The sequence below is a fragment of the Vitis riparia genome, chromosome 7 (genome assembly GCF_004353265.1).
Source record: "Vitis riparia cultivar Riparia Gloire de Montpellier isolate 1030 chromosome 7, EGFV_Vit.rip_1.0, whole genome shotgun sequence".
NCBI lineage: Eukaryota > Viridiplantae > Streptophyta > Magnoliopsida > Vitales > Vitaceae > Vitis > Vitis riparia.
This window is the reverse complement of record NC_048437.1, coordinates 11,936,875-11,957,644: the sequence shown is the minus strand read 5'-3', so window position 1 is coordinate 11,957,644 and position 20,770 is coordinate 11,936,875. Positions and strand designations below refer to the sequence as shown.

Below are 20,770 nucleotides of genomic sequence, written 5' to 3'. Positions count from 1 at the left end.
ATGGACTTGAAATTGGATTTATAAACTAAAATTCGGCCCAAGCATCCTTAAATGATACTTAATTGTTATTTTTGTTTTTTCAATCTCAAATTTAAATATATCAACTGCAATGATTGATTAGTCATATGTAAATGCTATGTTTGTTTTGTTAATGTTTTAAGCATTTAATATGTTTATATATTTAAATATTAATAATATAAATTTTCTTTTTGAAGGTGATTTAGAATGGTAGTTGACAACAATATTGTTCTTGGCTAGACAATGGATCGAAAACTAATGATACAAGAAGAATGCGAGTAGTGGAAAACATAAGTAGCATAAGAAGCACAAAGTGGAAGGGTTTGTATTTGAATATTGCAAATACTTGAGAAGAGAAAAGTATCTCAATTGGGTATGGGAAATATGTGCTTCGAGAAGAGAAAAGTACTAATTGAGAGGAGCAAAATATGAAAAAAAAAAAAAAATAGAGAATTTATAAATGCCCCAACTTAAACGCCCACCCGTCTCAACTATGCTCTTTTTAAGGACCAAAATACCCCTAATACAAAGACTAAAGTACCCTTGCAATTCAGTACACACTCACCTTCCTCCATTTATTCTCTTTTAGTCTCTTTATAACCTTAAAGAAATTTCGAAAGAAGCTTAAGTTCTTCTCTCTGCATACTATTCTTCTCTATTTTTGACAACTCCAAGGGGTGCAGCTCCAAGATGATAAATGACTATAGGACGATCAACACTAAGGAGTTGGATGGCTCCAAGGTGTGCAATGCCAAGGAGCTAGACAACTATCTTTTAGCCAATACTCTATTGTAGGATAGATAGTTGAGGTTTATCGTGTTAGGTCTAAATAGTGTTGATGGTCCCCTAAGGAGTCGATGTTTTATTGCCTATGGGTTGTCAGGATTTTGAATAACGTTAATGACCTCCTCTCCCTTTCCTTCCCCCCAATCATCTCCAAATTCATCCTCATCAATGTCTTCCCAAGTACTTTCATGATAAAAATTTACTAAAAATAACATAAATGATAAGCCTAAATATATTCATGTGCAGAGAACCTAACATTATTTGAAGACTCCCAATATAATACATTGATGATGTGAAAAATTTGGAATTAACTCTGAACTTACCTCAATACTTTAGTCTTTGTGTCTTAGAAGCTTTAAGAAAAAGATTTTTAAGCTAACGTTTTCATCGAAAGAAGAAGAATTATGAAAGAAGGTAAAAAAGGAGATGGTAGTGTAGGTATACTAGGTTTAGTTGGGTGAGGGTATTAATAGGATTTGGTCTTTGGTTTAGTTAGGTAGTATATTAATAGGATTTTTAGGATGAGTGTATTAATAGGATAGGGTTGTAAAGATTTTAGGTCAAGGTATTTACAAACTCTAAAGGAAAAAGGTGACTTTTTAAATTTAGACAGAAGTAAAAGAATTATTATTTTCTTTTTAACTAACAAAATTACGTTAAAAAGTGATAAGTGAAGAAAACAAGCACTTATTTAAGGAAAAAAAATCACCTTAAATTAAATATCATTTATGAAAAATTGGTTAATATTTAGATATAAATAAAAACTAACAATTTTAACGGTATTCCTTGTAACATTTTACATAATAAAAAATTACTAAAATAAATATTCATTAAATCATAGTTTAAGAATCATTTCAAGTGAGTTTTTAAATTTTAAAAATTTATCAAGATATTTATAAGAAAAACTTTTTCAAATATTAGAAAATCTTCCCAACCTCATATAATCACTTTCCATAAATGCCAAATCATACTCTTGGTCTACCAATATTTGTCCAATATATCCTCCATTTGCAAAAAAGGACAAAATAATAAGCCAAATTACTAGTCATTGTGCATATTATATAAAGAAAAAGTAAAAGGAAAAAAAGAAGGAATATAAATGCAATCAACTCAAAAATATGTTTATTCTTATCTTAGGGGGTAAGAAAATAAAAAATAGCCTCTCAAAATAGTATGCATGCATAGATTGGACATCTTGGAGGATAGAAGCTATGAGCAATCTCACCCTCACATGTCCACTTCTTTACACACATCATAGATGACAACAATCACATGTAATGCCAACAGCCCACCTATACAGTCCAAACTTGTTAATTAATAAAATTGGTAATAAACCAACAAACATTCAATAACCAGTAACCACAAGACCCCCCTCACAAGTCACAACCCTTTCTTGGTTTCGCCATCTCCATATTTGTTTAACAAAGAAGATGACATAGTTCACACTTTCTTGTCAAGCAAGTTGTCACAAGGTAGTGTTTGTATTGAATATGAACACTTTAAATTATATAGTTGGAATAGGAAATTAATATACTAAATATTTTTATGTTGTATTTTATGGAAAAGTTGTACCTATAAATTAATAATAACTCTAGTGTGGGTCTCATTCTATTGTATGCTTATCTTTGATATTTCATTTTTAACTCTTCTGAGTGGAAAATGAGATTCAATTCTTTTATTTGGACAAAAACATGCTACGGTTGGAGGGATTTTCCGTTTATAAGTGAAAACAGGAAGAGCGCAAGAGCTCAAGAGTGTGAAGATTTTAAGGAATATGGAGAAGGAAAAGAGAACCCACAAAGCCCACTGCATAGTCCTCCCATATCCAAGCCAAGGCCACATAAACCCTATGCTCCAATTCTCCAAGCGTTTGGTGCACAATGGGGCCAAAGTCACACTAGCTGCTACACGCTTCATCTCCAAGTCCTTGGTTGGAGACTCCGGTCCCATCACCATTGAGACCATCTCTGATGGCTATGATGAAGGCGGCTCCGCCCAAGCGGAGAGTGACGGCGCCTACTTGGAGCGGTTTCTGGTGGTTGGCTCAGAAACCCTGGGCAGCCTCATTGAGAAGCTCAAAAGCTCAGGGTGTCCAGTTGATTGTGTTGTGTATGATGCATTCTTGCCTTGGGCTCTTGATGTCGCCAAGCAGTTAGGGCTTGTGGGGGCTGTGTTTTTCACTCAGTCTTGTACAGTCAACGACATATACTACCATGTCCACCAGGGTATGCTCAAGCTTCCTCTTTCAGAGCCTGAAGTTGTGGTTCCTGGATTGTTCCCTCTTCAAGCCTGCGACCTGCCATCTTTTGTTTATCTTTACGGCTCCTACCCAGCTCTCTTCGACATGGTTGTGAATCAGTTCTCCAATATTGAGAAGGTAGACTGGGTGTTCTGCAACACCTTCTACAAGTTAGAGGAAAAGGTAAGGTACTTCACCCTAATTTGGCTCCATGTACATTGTTGAGTACTTATCATTTAACAACTTGGGTTAAAAAAGACATAGGACTATGTTAGAACTAGGAGCTTTTAGGTTGAGACATTTATTGACTCATCACTTAATAGGTTCTCTTTTGGGTCAAATAAAATGTTTATCAGGGTAACAAAGCACCCTTTTCCAAGGAAAAATTCTGTTTGAATTGAGCTTATAGTTAATGACTTAGAGCTTGTTTTACATTAATTCTAAGAAACGTTTCAATTTTTTCAACACTTAAACAGTAATCTTTTAATAAAAAATTTTAAGTGATAAAAAAGTTACAAATTCTTCCTAAAATCAATTCTTAATCTTTTGGGTCAAATTAAGTATTTGATACTCTTTCGTTGATCTAAGTTTGTCATTGAATTCCCAGGTGGTGGATTGGATGGCGAAGATCTGTCCGCTCAGGACAATCGGCCCAACCCTTCCCTCGGCTTACTTAGATAAACGGCTTGGAGATGACAAAGACTATGGCCTTAACATGCTCAAGCCAGTCACCGGTGCCTGCATGGAATGGCTGGACAGCAAGCCTAATGGATCTGTTGTTTACGCCTCATTCGGGAGCTTCGCGGTGCTAGAACCGGAGCAAATGGAGGAAGTAGCTTGGGGTTTGAGGAGGAGCAATGCCTACTTCTTGATGGTGGTCAGGGAACTTGAGCAGGCCAAACTGCCTCAAAACTTCAAGGAGGAGACAGCGGAAAAGGGCCTGGTGGTGTCATGGTGTCCCCAGCTGGAGGTTTTAGCACACAGGGCGATAGGATGCTTCCTCACCCATGGCGGTTGGAACTCCACTCTGGAGGCGCTCAGCCTGGGAGTTCCAATGGTGGTTGCCCCTCTATGGACTGATCAACCCACCAACGCCAAGTTTGTTGAAGATGTTTGGGGGATAGGATTAAGGGCTCGAGCGGACCACAAGGGGATTGTGAGAAGAGAAGTCCTGGAGGATTGCATAGGGAACGTGATGGGAAGTGATGGATTAAAAGAGATTAAAAACAATGCCATGAAATGGAAGAATTTGGCCAGGGAAGCAGTTGATGAAGGTGGAAGTTCAGATAAATGCATTGATGAATTTGTTGCCAAACTTGCTGTTTGCTAAATTTCACACTGAATTTTCCTAGTGATTTTCTACCACAATATGGATCCTTAGAAACAGCTTCGCTTGTCTTGGAAAAATGGTTTTTCAATATGTATCCTTTGATCTATGAAATGCATCAGTCAACTTTGCATCCCTGCCCATGGACATTAATTTTCTCTTACTTTCTGGGAAAATTATGGATATAAATGGTCAGTTATCATCAGCAACCAAAAATTTGGACAAGAGAGGCCATTTTATTAAGGATCAATTTATGGGGTTTATTTAGATTCTGGGAAAATTTGAAGTGCTCCAAAGCGTCTAGGAAGGAAAATTTTCTAAGAAAGTGGAACCTAAAATTTAAAAATTAATTTTCGATATAAATAACCTCCAAAAATATGTGATCTCAAAGATTGGGAATGTGAATAGTGGAAAACAGTAGCATAAGAAACACAAAGTAGAAGGGTTTGTATTTGAATATTGCAAATACTTGAGAAGAGAAAACGATCACGATTGGGTATTGGAAATATGCATCAAGAAGAGAAAAGTACTAATTGAGAGGAGAAAAATATGAAAAAAATAGAGAATTTATATATGCCCCAACCTAAACTCTTTACACCCACCATCTCAACTATGCTTTTTTTAAGGACTAAAATACCCCTAATACAAAGGCTAAAGTGCCCTTACAACTTAATACACACTCACCTTCCTCCATTTCTTTTCTTTTATTTTACTCTCTTCATATCCTAAAAAATTTTCAGAAGAAACTTAAAGTTCTCTTTGCATACTATTCTTCTCTATTTCTTACGACTCCAAGGGGTGCAACTCCAAGGAGATAGATAACTATGAGATGTTCGACACCAAGAAGTTGGATGGCTCCAAGGTGTGCATTCCCAAAGAGTTAGACGACTATCTTTTAGCCAATACTTTATTATAGGACAGATTGTCAAGGTTTATTATTTTTGGTCTAAATAGCATTCATGGTCCCACAAGGAGTCGATGCTTTACCGCCTGCAAATTGTCAGGGTTTCGAATAATGCCAATGATCTCCTCTCCTTTTGCTTTTTTCTTTCCCCACCCTTTTTAGAATTTTCACCCTCCATTCATCTCCGGATTCATCCTCAATGTCTTCCCAATTATTTTCATGACAAAGATTTTCCAAAAATAACATAAATAATAAGCCTAAATATATTCATTTGGAAAGAACCTAATATTATTTGTAGATTCCAAATATAATACATTAATGATGTGGAAAATTTGAAATTGACTTTGAACTGACCTCAATACCTTACTCTTTGTGTCCAAGAAGCTTGAAGAACGGAAGATTTTTAACCTAATGTTTTCTTGGGAAGAAGAATGATGAAAGAAGTTAAAAAAGGTATGGAAGAGGTGATGGTAGTGTAGGTATATAAGGTTTAGTTGTGTGAGGGTACTAATTGGATTTGGTCTTTAATTGGTTTAGTTGGGTAGTGCATTAATTGAATTTTTGGGGCAGGTGTATTAATAGGATGGGGTTGTAGAGATTTTAGGTCGAGGAATTTACTAACTCTCAAGGGAAAAGTTGACTTTTTAATTTAGACAAAAGTAGAGAATTATTATTTTTTTCAATAGCAAATTACCTTAGAAAGTGATAAGTGAAGAAAACAATCACTTATTTAAGAAAAAAAAAATTAAGAACTAAATCACTTTAAATTAAATGTCATTTATGGAAAATTGCTTAATATTTGGATATAAATAAAAACTAACAATTTTTACCCTATTCATCCTAATATTTTACATAATAAAATAATTATTAAAATAAATATTCATTAAATTATAGCTCAAGAATCAGTTCAAGTGAGTTTAAAAATTTTAAAAATAATTGTTAAAATCTATAAAAATATTTATAAGAATTTTTTTTAAATATTAAAAAATATTCCCAACCTCATATAATCACTCCCCAAAACTCTCAAATCATACCCTTGGTCTAACAATAGTTTTGGAATATATGCTCAAAAGGACAAAATATTAAGCAAAAGTACTAGCTGGTCAATCATGTACAAATTGTATAAAGAAAAAGTAAAAGAAAAAAGAAGGTATATAAATGCAAACAATTTCTTATCTTAGGGGGAAAGAATATAAAGATAGAAGCTATGAGCAATCTCACCCTCACATGTCCACTTCTCTACACACATCATTGATGACAACAATCACATGTCATACCTACAGCCTACCCATATACTCCAAACTTGGAATATGACATTAAACATTCAATAACCAGTAACCACAAGACCCTCTCACAACTCATTCACCATCCCTATATTTGTTTAACAAAAAAGATTACATACTTTAAACTTTCTAGTCAAACAAGTTGTCACGAGCTAGGGTGTGTATTGAAAAGGGACAATGTAAATTATATACTCTGGAATATAAAATTAATAGACTAAATATTTATATATTATATTTTATAGAAAAGTTATATCGGTAAGACTTAAAATTTTACTTAATAATTTAAGTTGAATTTAAGTTAAATTATATTTAATTTATTGATTTAGAACTAATTACTTAATTTTTACTTTAAGGTTATTTGATAAAATTAACTTAAAATTTATTTTAAATCATTAAATTGAGATATTTATTCTCATAAATTATAATTAAAGCAAAGAAGGTTGAATAACAATAAAGATCGTTGAATAACAAAAAGATCATAGAGGTAATTAAAATAAATAAAGGTAAAAAGGTAAAATAAATATATTGATTTAAGAATAAGTTAATTATTTTTAGTTATTATTTAAAGTTATTTTTTTATATGAAATTATATCATTAAATTATTTTATCAAATATACTTAATTTATTTAATGACTTAAATTAATTTATTAAATCACTTTTAAGTTTTTAAGTTGATTTATCAAACACCCACGTAAATTAATAATAACTCAAGTAGAATCGCATTCTATTGCATGCTTATCTTTAATCTTACATTTTTTAACTCTTCTACATAGAAAATGAGATTCAATTCTTTTATCTGATCTGACGTAGATTAAATAATAAGAAAATTGGAGAGTAATCGTCTACGTACGTAATATAAAAAGCTATGTTTGGAGGGATGATTTTCCATTTTTAAGTGTAAACAGGAAGAAAGTAAGAGCTCAAGAGTGTGTGGAGATTTGAAGGAACATGGAAAAGGAAAAGAGAACCCACAAAGCTCACTGCCTAGTCCTCCCATTTCCAAGCCAAGGCCACATAAACCCTATGCTCCAATTCTCCAAGCGTTTGGTGCACAATGGGGCCAAAGTCACACTGGTTGCTACACGCTTCATCTCCAAGTCCTTGCTTGGAGACTCCGGTCCCATCGCCGTCGAGACCATCTCCGATGGCTATGATGACGGCGGCTTCGCCCAAGCGGGGAGTGGCGGCACCTACTTGGAGCGGTTCCAGGTGGTTGGCTCAGAAACCCTGGGCAGCCTCATTGAGAAGCTCAAAAGCTCAGGGTGTCCAGTTGATTGTGTTGTGTATGATGCATTCTTGCCTTGGGCTCTTGATGTTGCCAAGAAGTTAGGGCTTGTGGGGGCTGTGTTTTTCACTCAGTCTTGTACGGTCAACAACATATACTACCATGTCCACCAGGGTATGCTCAAGCTTCTTCTTTCAGAGCCTGAAGTTGTGGTTCCTGGATTGTTCCCTCTTCAAGCCTGCGACCTGCCATCTCTTGTTTATCTTTACGGCTCCTACCCCGGTTTCTGCGACATGCTTGTGAATCAGTTCTCCAATATTGAGAAGGTAGACTGGGTGTTCTGCAACACCTTTTATAAGTTAGAGGAAAAGGTAAGGTACTTTATGTTGAGGCCTCGTATTCTCAGCGATCCACGTAGTTGCCTAATGGATGGACATACGATCTCAACCAATATAAATCCCTGATTCAGATGTTCCTGCAAAAGGCGTCCGGACAGGGTGTCCGGACATACCCTCCGATGGTTTTGTCAGCCATGGAAAGAGAGATAAAAGCAGATGACACAGTTGGCCTTTTACTAGGTATTGAGAAGCTTACCTCCTTCTTTGCGCGAAGGTTCATATATATATATATATATATATATATATATATATATATCATTTAGAAACTCTCTCTCCTCCATAAATGATGGAAGGCTTTTTGGTTTACCATGATGCCACTAGGTGGTGGCAGGGACATCCTCATCCTACGAACGACTGTCAAAGATCGTGGGAAGTGACTTGCTGTCACTTCTGTCTTTTCACTCTGCAGGCATCGGAATATGATTTGTGACAGGATGTCAGAATGACGTAGTGAGGAATGCTTGGTTTGGCCAGTGATCCGGATGAACATATCCGGGTGGAATATGAAAGGTCGTCGGATGAGTAATGGCGGTGGTCCGGATAGGAAAGCGCGCCACGTGTACTCTTGGGAAAATCCGGATGTGGATACTCCGGATAGGATCACGTGCCACGTATCGTCAGGGGACGTGTGCCACGTGTCACCAGGGATGGGTCCCTACAATGCCCCCCTTTTTAACTTATCGATTTTGCCTCAGCAAAATAGGCGGGTTAAAAAAGAATGATTGCCTTTTTGAAATCGAAGTTTGCTTTTTGTGTTCATTGGGCCACGTGGGGAGCGGGGGCGAAGAGACAGGAGAGCATTTACGGCGAGCCGCCGTCTCTGGGTATTCACTAGGCGATGTGTCGGTCTAATGATAGCGTTTGTTGAACGTTTGGAATACCGAGGGGCTGTCTCCTATAAATAGCAGCCTGTGGCCTCCCGTTTGCAGTTTTCTTACTGCATTTTTTGCTATTGCTTCATCTGCCTTCTGTGTGTCTTTGCTTGTGAGTGTTTCCGGCAGCATTCAGGTCGTGACGGTGACTGCATTTGCGTTTTTCGACCCTGTTTTCCAGTTTGCACTTGGTACGCATCTCTATTCTGGTTTCTCTCCTTCTTGTATCCTCTTTTCTTGGTTTGCTTTTGATTTGCTTGGGGAAGCTGTTTGGGCGACTGACTGTTGATGTCAGGCTCTAGGGCTTCTTTCTGCGTTTTGGTTGTATTCGGGGTTTCTATTGCCCCCCTACGCTTTTTGGTGGGGTATTGAATCTTTTGTGGGGTAGAGTTTAAGGTTTTGTGGGGTCGATTTTGTTTGTTTGACTTGTTGGATTCTTTTCATGCAGATTCTGCTTCATCTTTAGGTTAAAAAATGTCTGTTACCAAGGAAGTTACTTCAGGTCGCCCGTCTGGTGACGCTCGTGCTGAGAAATCTATGGAGAAATTGAACGTGAAGGAATTTTGCGACCGGTTCTGTATTCCCAATGGTGTGTCTGTGGAACTTTTTGATGGAGAGGGCGTGCTTCCTGAGAATCCGGAAGAAAACGCGATGTTTTTTACCAAGGAGCAGTTCAATGCTGGTCTCCGGTTCCCTCTCCCGTCTCTGGTCAAGGAATTTCTGCATTTCACCCAGATTCCTCCAGTGTGTGCACATCCCAACATGATCCGGGTGCTGATGGGGTGTAGCATCCTGAGTATGCTGTTTAATTTGGACCTCTCACTACTGGAGGTTCTCTTTGTTTACTCGATCAAGAAGGCGAAGAGTAATATTTTTAGCTTCGTCGCTAGCCTTCCGTCTCTGCAACTGGTGACCAACCTACCGGATTCGACTAAAAGAGCCGCCAAGGGGCAGGTGCTGGTCAAGGGCATATGGGCAGGTTTGGCGGAGCATCCGGATAGGCCCTTTGTTCCCAATCAGTCACTGAAGATTCCAGGTATAACTTAGGCTACTTCCTGTTTCTGCGTGGTTTGTGAGTCAGCATTGTTTAGGTGGCTGACACATTTTGCTTGCGTGGGTGCAGGCTAGAATAAAAGGGGAAAACTGGTGGACTGGGTGGAGAAGGCTTCGTTCGACCGCTTGAAAAAACTTTTCGAAATTACTTCGACTGAGCGGAGTTGCGAGCTGCTGCTTTCTGCGCAGAACCTCCGTTTGGTAGTCCAGGGGCCTCAGACATACGTTCTGAACATACTCCCTAGGCGGCTGCCTGAGGAAGTGGTGGCTGGGGAGCATTTCACTCTTGAAGACCTTCCTTTCTATGAGGGGGTGCGGAAGGCAGATGCCCGGACACGCAAGGCCCGTCTCAACAAGCGGGAGAAGAAAAGACAAGAAGGGCTTCTGCGGAAGGCTCCGGGTGGGAAACGGTCCGCGTCCTCTCCACCTGCTGGTGCTCCAGCGAAGAAGAAGAAGAAGCTGAGTAAGAAAAATAAGGGAAAGGCAGTGAAAATCCTAACTCCTCCGAAGGAGTTTGTACTGCCTCCCATTGGCTATGAAAAGGAATGCACAATACAAGAGCCGGAAAATCCACTCCCGCTTTCTATCTTGAGCACTTTTGAGTTTATTAGGGGCCTAAATCTTTCGGGTCCTTCAGTGGCGCCAGACGTTCGGATGGCTCTTCTGACTGAGGAAGCGACCTCAATAAACCAACCCGGATCTACTCACCCGGTTGAGGGTGTGGCCCGAGCCTCTGGTGTTGCCAACTTGCCTCCTGTGACACCCCCAACAGGAGAAATGGGGGCAGACAGCCAGGAGTTGCCTTTACCTGGGCCAAGCCCTCGTGCCTCTGTGCCTGTGAGGGGGCCAACTAGAAGAAAGTTGCGTCTGGTACGCGACTTGAAGTCTGGCCTTGCTGGGCGTCTTCAGGATCGGTTCTTAGAAGGCATCGAAGTCAGCTGTTCATTCGTCCCGGAGGGTCACCCGGAAGGCGGAGAGGCGGAGATGGCGGAAGAGAGCCCAGCCGTCCCAGTGCTGGTGTCGGCTGAGGTTCCACCCAAAGAGGCCCAAGCGGTTGAGAATGTTGAAGGTGTGGTTCCGGAGGAGGAATCACTCTCCAACGCCTCCTTGGGAGAGGGTCCTTTTGATGATGCCACTTTCATCCCTGCTGGCCTTTTCAGCTATGCGGAGATGGAAGAGAAGCTAAAACAGATTCCATCTGGCGCAGACGTTGGAGTACCTTCAGCGCAGATGTTCGAGACAGTGGAGATGGTATAATTTGTGCCTTGATTTCTTTTGTCATGCTGATGGGCTTGTGACATGATTTGTAACTTTGCCTTTCTTTGTTTGAATATTATTTTGCAACTGGTGAGTGGCCTTCGCGGTATGGCTCATCAACGCAATCTTCTTTCTGACCTGCTAGAGACTGCTGAGTATACGAAATCCTTCGTGTCTCAGCGAAAGAGCGATGAAGAGAAGCTGCGTTTGAGACTGGAGCAGGCTGAAGCCAGTTCATCTACTGCTCGAGAGGAGAATGAGGTTCTTCAAGAGGAGCTTGCTGAGGCAAAGAGCCGAGAGGATTTTATGGAAGCTCACCTTTTTGAGGCGGAGGATGAGATGGCTCTTTTGAGGAAGGAGGTGAGGCACCTCCGGACAGAGGTGTCTATTGAGAAGAGGCGGAGAGAAGAGTTGCAGTTGCGCTTATCAGCGCAAAAAGAAGAACTGGAGGGTGAGTTTGCTGCGGAAAGGGAGGAACTTGAAGCGGAGTACCAGAAGCAAGTTGATGAGATGTACTTATTTGGCTACCGCTGCTGTATGAAGAAACATGGCATCAAACAGGACGTTCCTTCAATTCCTCCGGGCGAAGAGGAGAAGCTGCGCAGCAAACCTACTCAATGAGAGTCTTTTCTTTTTGTAAAAGAAAATCTGCTATCTTCTTTCTGTACTTTTGTGGTCCGGAGGTGTTTCCATATATGATTTGTTTCATAAGTATCAATAAAATATATTTTGTTCACTTTGTATTTCTATCTCATGCCTCTTCTTTCATTGGTAATACTGCTTTAGATTAGATACATTCCATGGTCGCTGCAATGGGGTTCCATCTAACTTCTGTAGATGATAGGCTCCACTTTCACTTGTTTTAGATACTATGTAGGGGCCTTCCCAATTGGCTTGGAACTTTCCTGCCCCTATGTCAGCAGTATTTTCAAAAACTTTTCTAAGGACTAGCGTACCATTTTTGAAGCTTCTGGGCTTTATTTTGCGATTGTAGTGAGCCGATGCCCTTTGCTGATAGTCTGCCATCCGGATGGCTGCAGTTTCTCTTATTTCGTCCGCCCAGTCCAAGTTCCTTCCTAGGTCTGTATTTGCGTCCTCCTGCCTTCTTGCTTCGGTCCGGATAGTGGGCAGCCCAATTTCAGTAGGAATGATTGCGTCCATTCCGTATGCGAGGGCGAAGGGGGTATTCCCTGTTGGACGTCCGGGTGTGGTTCGGTAAGCCCATAGGACGCCGGGTAGCTCCTCCACCCATTTTCCTTTGGCTTGCTCTAGTCTTTTCTTCAAGGCAGTGACTAGAGTCTTGTTTGTGGCCTCTGCTTGCCCATTACTTTGAGGATAGCGTGGTGTAGAATATGAGTTCCTGATATTGAGTTCTGAATAGAAATTTCGGAAAATCTTGCTGTCAAATTGTGGACCGTTGTCTGCTATGATTGTTTGGGGAATTCCGAAGCGACAAATGATGTTTTTCCATACGAATTTGGTGACATCTTTGTCTTTGATGCTAGCATATGCTTCAGCTTCTACCCATTTACTGAAGTAGTCCGTGGCAACGAGCAGGAATTTCTTCTGGGCCGGTGCGGCTGGTAAAGGTCCTACTATGTCCATGCCCCACTGTGCAAAGGGCCAGGGTCCTGAGATTGTTTTCAATTCTCCCGCTGGCATATGTGATATGGGGGCGTGCCTTTGACATTTGTCGCATTTTTGACGTATGCCGCCGCGTCTTTTTTCATCGTAGGCCAGTAATAACCTTGCGAATGGGCTCTATGTGCCAGTGATCGCCCTCCAGCATGATTTCCACATACTCCCTCGTGCAATTCAGCTAGTACATACAGTGCCTCTGAATGTTTGAGACATCTGAGGTAGGGGCCTGTGAAGGATCGCTTGTACAGGTGCCTTTCAACCAGGGTGAAGCGGGCGGCTTGCACCCGGATCTTGTGCGCTTGCTTAGGTTCTTCAGGCAGGGTGCCTGTCCGGAGGTATTCAATGATATCCTTCATCCAACCCTCGTCATCCATTTCGCTTGTCATAATGGCGTTGCAAGTGGAGGCTTCCGTGATGGAAGGTTTGGCTTGCACATATATAGGCAATAGTATTGCTTCCTTGGTGGGGAGGGAAGCAGCTATACCTGCCAGGGCGTCGGCACGCGAATTTTCGGTCCGCCTGATTTTTTCAATTGTCCACTCGGTGAATCGCTGCAAGGTATCTTTTACTTTGTTTAAGTATTGTGCCATGCGCTCATCCTTGGCTTCGTATTCGTTTTGAACGTGTCTTACCACAAGTTGGGAATCACTATAGACTCGAAGCCTAGAGACGGATAGAGCCAGGGCGAGATCCAATCCGGATAAGATGGCTTCATACTCCGCTTCATTGTTAGAAGCGTGGAACTCCAACCGGATGGCTTGCTCCAACTGTTCCCCGGTTGGGGATTGCAACAGGAGCCCTACTCCGGAGCCGGATGATCGTGAGGCTCCATCAACCCGCAATGTCCACCATTGTTTTTCACTTGTTTCGTTATTTTGGATGGGCCTTCGTGAGTATTCCAACACGAAGTCAGCCATTACTTGGCCTTTTACGGACAATCTGGGTTGGTACTCGATTCCAAATTCACTCAATTCTATGGACCATTGAAGCATTCTCCCGGTTAGGTCCGGCTTGTGTAAGATATTGCGAAGGGGTTGGTCAGTTAATACGACCACCGGGTGTGCTTGGAAATAGGGGCGAAGCTTCTGGGCGGCACTTCGAAGAGCTAAGGCCGTTAATTCCATCTTTGAATATCTGGTTTCTACATCTGCTAACGCTCTGCTGATGTAGTAGATGGGTTTTTGCTCCTTGGGCGATGGGCAGCGGAATAAGACAGCGCTAATTGCCCACTCTGAGACAGCCAGGTACATATACAATTTTTCTTTGGGGATGGGGCTGCTTAGGATGGGTGGTTGCATGAGGCGCTGCTTGATCTTTTCAAAAGCGTTTTGGCAGCTGTCTGTCCATCCACTTGGTCCTGCTTTGCGGATTGCCAAGAAGAAGGGTTGTAGCTCATCGGTGAAACGGGCTATAAAACGCCCTAGGGCGACGAGCTTGCCTGTGAGGCGCTGTAATTCCTTTTTGTTCCTGGGGGGTGATGTTTCTATGACTGCCTTGACTTGATCTGGGCTCACCTCTATTCCCCTTTGACTGACCATAAAGCCCAGGAATTTTCCAGCACTTACGCCAAAGGCGCATTTGGAAGGGTTCAACTTCATGTCGAACTTCCTCAAGAGGTGAAAAACCTCTTGTAAGTGGAGAACATGCTCCTCACGAGTTTTGCTTTTAACCACGATGTCATCAATATATACCTCTACTGTGCGGCCGATTAGAGGTTTGAATATCTTTGTCATCAGCCTTTGATAAGTGGCGCCAGCGTTTTTGAGACCAAATGGCATGACTTTGTAACAGTACAGTCCGTGTGGCGTTATGAAGGCTGTTTTTTCTTGATCATCTGGGGCCATGGGGATTTGGTGATACCCGGAGAAAGCGTCCAGGAAGGAGAGCATCCCTTGTCCAGCGGTGGAATCCACAATCTGATCTATTCGTGGCAAAGGAAAACTGTCTTTTGGACATGCTTTATTGAGGTTGGTATAGTCAACACAAACCCGCCACTTGCCTTCTTTTTTGGGTACCACTACTACATTTGCCAACCAATCCGGATACTCTACTTCTTTGATGAATCCGGCTTCTAGCAGTTTGTCAACCTCCGTCCGGATGATTTTTTGTCTATCCGGGTGAAAACGTCTAACCCTTTGTCGGATAGGTTTTGCCGTTGGTAAAACGTTGAGCTTATGCGAGACTATCGAGGGGTGAATTCCCTTCATATCAGAGTGTGCCCATGCAAAAACGTCACGGTTTTGCCGGAGGACGTCTTGGATGTTCTGGGTTTCTTCGGGCGTTAAAAGGGAACTAATGTGAGTAAGATGAGAATCTTCCTCTGAAATTTGGATTGTTTGCAAGGGATCTGCTACCGGGGGATCTCTATCCACCGGACACAGTGACTGCTATTGGTCGAGTGCATGGGCGGACTCGGGGAGGGGTTCATTCTCCCGACTAGTCCCTGCTTCTCTTGCTATCTGGTAGCATTGGCGAGCGGCTAGCTGACTGCCATACAGGTTGATTTGCCCATCTTCAGTAAGAAAACTTACCATCTGATGATACGTGGAGGGGATGACTTTCATGCAGTGCAGCCATGTACGCCCCAAGATAACATTGAAGGGCGATAGGTCCTGTACTACCGAAAATTGAACGTTGAGAGTGACTGGGCCAGCTTGGACTGGCAGCACAATGTCTCTCAACGAGATAGTCGATGCCCCGTTGAATCCGGATAAAATCCTTCCAGGGTTTTCGAGACCGACTAAGTTGTGTCCCATGTGGCTTATGACTGATGCTTGCACCAGATCGGCTGAGCTGCCTGGGTCAATTAGGATGCGCCTTACGTCGAATTTGTCTATCCCCAAGGATAGAATGAGGGCATCATGGTGCGGACGTAATATCCGCGTAGGATCTACTGGAGGAAAAGTGATTGTCTCGTCTATGGGGCGAGAGCCCCCTTCTGTTATCCCAGGCCGAATGGAATTGATACGCTCACGCACCATTGCTTCCCGTAACAACTTCTGCCTTTTTCGCTTGGATTTGAGCTCTTCATCCGACGGGCCTCCATTAATGTAGTTTATGACGGCTTTGGGGGCGGTTGGAGCCGCGGGGTTCCCAGAGTTGCGGCCCTGGGAGGTATCTCCATCTCTGGCATTTGAGCGGAGGTATTGCCTTAAATGTCCCGCTTTTATAAGCCTTTCCACCAAATACTGAAGGCTTCTGCACGTCTCCGTTGTATGGCCGTGCTCCTTGTGGTAAGCGCACTTTTTACTGTGGTCTCTCCTGGATGGATCCGACCCGAGGGGCCTGGGCCACCTGAAATCGGACATGCTTTGGATCATAGGGAGAAGCTTCTCATAAGTTATAGAAAGTGGTGTGAGGGGTGGCATTTCCGAGCGGCCCGGCCCTTCTTGCCTTCGATCAGGTGGCCTTGGCCTGTCCGGAAGTTTAGTGCTTCCCTCTGTACTTCCCTTGGGCGATTGTCCGGCAACCAACACTTGCTGGGTGGCTGCCCGTACGTCATCTTCAAGCATTGAGTACTTGTTCGCACGTCGAAATAAGTCGTCCATCGTCATGGGAGGCTTTTTAGCTAGTGACTCAAAAAATGGAGTGCCTGGACAGATGCTGCGCTTGAAGATCTGTAGGACAGCGTCCATGCTGCAAGCTTCCACTTGTAGGACAGCCTGGCCAAATCGTTTCACGAACTCCCTTAATGACTCATTATCCTTCATCTTTATATTTTGCAAGGTGCTGATGTTTTGCTTATGCCGGGCGGAGCATAGGTATTGTCCCACGAAAGCTTTTGAAAGGTCTCTGAAATTATCCACCGAGTTAGGAGGTAGGCGATGGAACCATGAGAGAGCCTGTCCTTGTAGACTGGCAGGGAATACTTTGCACAGCAGCGGGTCGTTGCCTATGTCGAGGGTCATGAGCTGTCGGTAATGCATGATGTGGTCGAAGGGGTCACTGCACCCATCGTATGTGGAAAACTTTGGTACGAGAAATCCCCTTGGGGGCTCGTAGTGAATGATATGAGAGCAGAAAGGCGTGGAGAGCATGTCATCCAGCCTTTTGCTAATGGAGCCCATGGGTGGCTCGTTCGGGAGATTTTTCCCAATGTTTCGTGCCGCTTGGTGCAGTGGAACGTTCTGCACCATGGGGGTGACCAAGGGGTCACGGTGCGAGAGAACGTTCTGTGGTATGGGGGTGACCGTAGGATCATGGTGCACTCCCCCTGTGGTGGTTATTGGGGGCTTGGGCCTGCCAGGTTGCTGGGGGCCTAGTCTCGCACGCATGGCGCCCGACAACTGGGATCTTCTGTCACGTCGTCTTTTTGACGAGAAATGGGTGGAATCTGAGCTCTCTTCACGGGGAGCTTGAGGCATAGGTGTGTGTGGCTCATGTGGCCTAGCGCTGCGTGTTTCAGGGACTGCTCCCGCTGTTTCGGGGTAAATCGACTCCAGATGAGGCCTTGAGTTGGCCACTTGGCCTCTGGAGCACTGATGACGGGGAAGACCTGTCGACGATGCCTGGATACGTAATATTGCATTTTCTTCTCTTAACCTCGTCGTCTCCTGGAGAAGAGTTTGTAGTTGTCGCTAGCTCGCTAACTGCCTTCTCTCGATGGCTTGGCGCCATTCAGAATTATCTTCCTCTCTTCTACCAGATGAACGGCTTTGGGAAGGCGTGGCCATCCTTGCTAGCTACTGAATCAGCGAAAAAGATTCCCACAGACGGCGCCAATGTTGAGGCCTCGTATTCTCAGCGATCCACGTAGTTGCCTAATGGATGGACATACGATCTCAACCAATATAAATCCCTGATTCAGATGTTCCTGCAAAAGGCGTCCGGACAGGGTGTCCGGACACACCCTCCAATGGTTTTGTCAGCCATGGAAAGAGAGATAAAAGCAGATGGCACAGTTGGCCTTTTACTAGGTATTGAGAAGCTTACCTCCTTCTTTGCGCGAAGGTTCATATATATATATCATTTAGAAACTCTCTCTCCTCCATAAATGATGGAAGGCTTTTTGGTTTACCATGATGCCACTAGGTGGTGGCAGGGACATCCTCATCCTACGAACGGCTGTCAGAGATCGTGGGAAGTGACTTGTTGTCACTTCTGTCTTTTCACTCTACAGGCATCGGAATATGATTTGTGACAGGATGCCAGAATGACGTAGTGAGGAATGCTTGGTTTGGCCAATGATCCGGATGAACATATCCGGGTGGAATATGAAAGGTCGTCGGATGAGTAATGGCGGTGGTCCGGATAAGAAAGCGCGCCACGTGTACTCTTGGGAAAATCCGGATGTGGATACTCCGGATAGGATCACGTGCCACGTATCATCAGGGGACGTGTGCCACGTGTCACCAGGGATGGGTCCCTACACTTTACCCTAAGTTGGGCCGGAGCCTTTAGTTTGAGACATTTATTGGTACTTAATAGTTTCTCTTCTGGGTCAAATAAAATGTTTATGGGGTTAACAAGCGCCCCTTTTCCAAGGAAAAGCCTTACTTGAGTTGACCTGATAGCTAATGACTTAGAATTTATTTGAGAACAATTTTAATAAGTGTTATTTATTTTTCTAACACTTCAAAGTAATTCTTTTGATAAAAAAATTTGAAGTACTAGAAAAAGTTAATTAGAAGCTCTTTCTAGGATCATTACCAAATGGATTCTTAATCTTTTGGGTAAAATTAAGTTTTTGATCAAACTCTTTTGTTAATCTAAGTTTATCATTGAATTCCCAGGTGGTGGAATATTGGATGGCGAAGATCTGTCCTCTCAGGACGATCGGCCCAACCCTTCCCTCTGCTTACTTAGATAAACGGCTTGGAGATGACAAAGACTATGGCCTTAACATGCTCAAGCCAGTCACAGGTGTCTGCATGGAATGGCTTGACAGCAAGCCTAATGGATCCGTTGTTTACGCCTCATACGGGAGCTTCGCGAAGCTAGAACCCGAGCAAATGGAGGAAGTAGCTTGGGGTTTGAGGAGGAGCAATGCCTACTTCTTGATGGTGGTCAGGGAATCTGAACAGGCCAAACTGCCTCAAACTTCAAGGAGGAGACAGCGGAAAAGAGCCTGGTGGTGTCATGGTGTCCTCAGCTAGAGGTTTTAGCGCACAGGGCGTTAGGATGCTTCCTCACCCATGGCGGTTGGAACTCCATTCTGGAGGCACTCAGCCTGGGAGTTCCAATGGTGGTTGCCCCTCTATTTACTGATCAACCCACCAACGCCAAGTTTGTTGAAGATGTTTGGGGGATAGGATTAAGAGCCCGAGCGGACGACAAGGGGATTGTGAGAAGAGAAGTCCTGGAGCATTGCATAGGGGAAGTTATGGGAAGTGATAGATTAAAAGGGATTAAAAGTAATGCCATGAAATGGAAGAATTTGGCCAGGGAAGCAGTTGATGAAGGTGGAAGTTCAGATAAATGCATTGACGAGTTTGTGGCTAAACTAGTTGCATGGTAACTTTCACTCTGAATTTTCCTAGTGATATTCTACCACAATAAAGATTCCTAGAAACAATTCTGTCAAGTTTGCATGCCGACCCATGCACATTAATTTTCTCTTACTTTCTGGGAAAATTATGGATATAAATGTTCAGTTATCATCAGTAGCCAAAAATTTGGACAAGAGAAGCCATATTATTAATTTTCTCTTATTTCAATTTTACTAAGATTGCCAAAAACGTTAATTTTTATTCATTAAGTTAAATTCATGGTGGTAGATTACATCCTCTCAAAGCATTGAGAAGTATATTAAGAAACATTAAAATACTATATCACGGGCATGAAGATATTAATAAAGGTTTTGAAAGTGTAAGTTTAAGGAGAATAGCGAGTGTTTAGATAAATCTAAATATTTATTCAATCAGATGGTTATATTTATCTATTTATGAATGGTTTTTCATGTAAGTTCAGGGAGAATAGCAAGTGTAAGGTTTTTGAGAGATTTTATGAATGGTTTTTCATGTAAATTATTTGTCTATTTATGTAATCAGAAATTCTTAAATTAATTCCTTGTTAGCATCCTAATAAAAGAACTTATAAAAATTTAAAATTTGAATTTTTAGACTAATAATTGAATTGAATACTACTCATTTAGCTTTTAGCTTTTGAAAAACTGTTCCCAACCAACTTTACTCATACTTTCTTAAAGCAAGTTGTTTGAAATTAATCGGTGGGTTACTTCAGGAAACAATAGATTAGTACTTGAGAGAGAGAGAGAGAGAGAGAGAGAGAGAGAGAGAGTTTCTGAATTTACATAAAATATAAAACCATTAAGAGGAGTAACCAAAGTGAAAAGGACATATATCAACACATTCAAGTTGATTCTATCCAAAAACAAATAAATAAAATAAATGATTTGGATGGTGGAGCCAATTATGCTGTTGGGGTAGTAGTACTTGAATATTTGGTACCATCTCTCATTCTTTTTCAATGAGAAATAGACATGCACAACAAAACCAATACTGCAACATTTATCTTCTATATTTTATTTACCAATTAAGATTGAATTAATAATAGCATTATTTTTATGTAATGATTAAGATTGAATCATTATTATTATCATTGAGATTAAGACTTATTTGGAATAAGTTGGTGTGGAGTATAAAAAAAGTATGTTGTGAACATGTGTCATGATCTTAAATATTTATAAAAAAATTCTAATATTTTTTCTTATTTTACTATAAGAAACTAAACTAAGATCAAAATTACTGCATTCTTTTAATAAAATGCTCATAATCAAGAAATTATTGTATTGATATACCTGAAATA

The 20,770-nt window shown here is 41.9% G+C and overlaps 1 protein-coding gene and 1 pseudogene across 1 annotated transcript; both read left to right on the top strand.

The window, feature by feature from the left end:
* Window positions 1-2,441: 2,441 nt before the first annotated feature.
* LOC117919228 (UDP-glycosyltransferase 74E2-like) lies at window positions 2,442-4,508 on the top strand. The gene is made up of 2 exons (XM_034836361.1): window positions 2,442-3,226; window positions 3,651-4,508. Exons 1-2 carry the CDS (start codon window positions 2,579-2,581, stop codon window positions 4,371-4,373), a joined length of 1,371 nt encoding a protein of 456 aa, XP_034692252.1. The 5' UTR covers window positions 2,442-2,578; the 3' UTR covers window positions 4,374-4,508.
* A 2,987-nt stretch (window positions 4,509-7,495) lies between these two features.
* LOC117917864 lies at window positions 7,496-19,605 on the top strand (annotated as a pseudogene).
* Window positions 19,606-20,770: the final 1,165 nt, after the last annotated feature.

Excerpts from the sequence above, each read along its gene's own strand:
- LOC117919228 (XM_034836361.1), top strand. The coding sequence starts at position 2,579 with ATGGAGAAGGAAAAGAGAACCCACAAAGCCCACTGCATAGTCCTCCCA. Across the intron at positions 3,227-3,650 it reads TCTACAAGTTAGAGGAAAAG|GTGGTGGATTGGATGGCGAA; the intron begins GTAAGGTACTTC and ends TTGAATTCCCAG.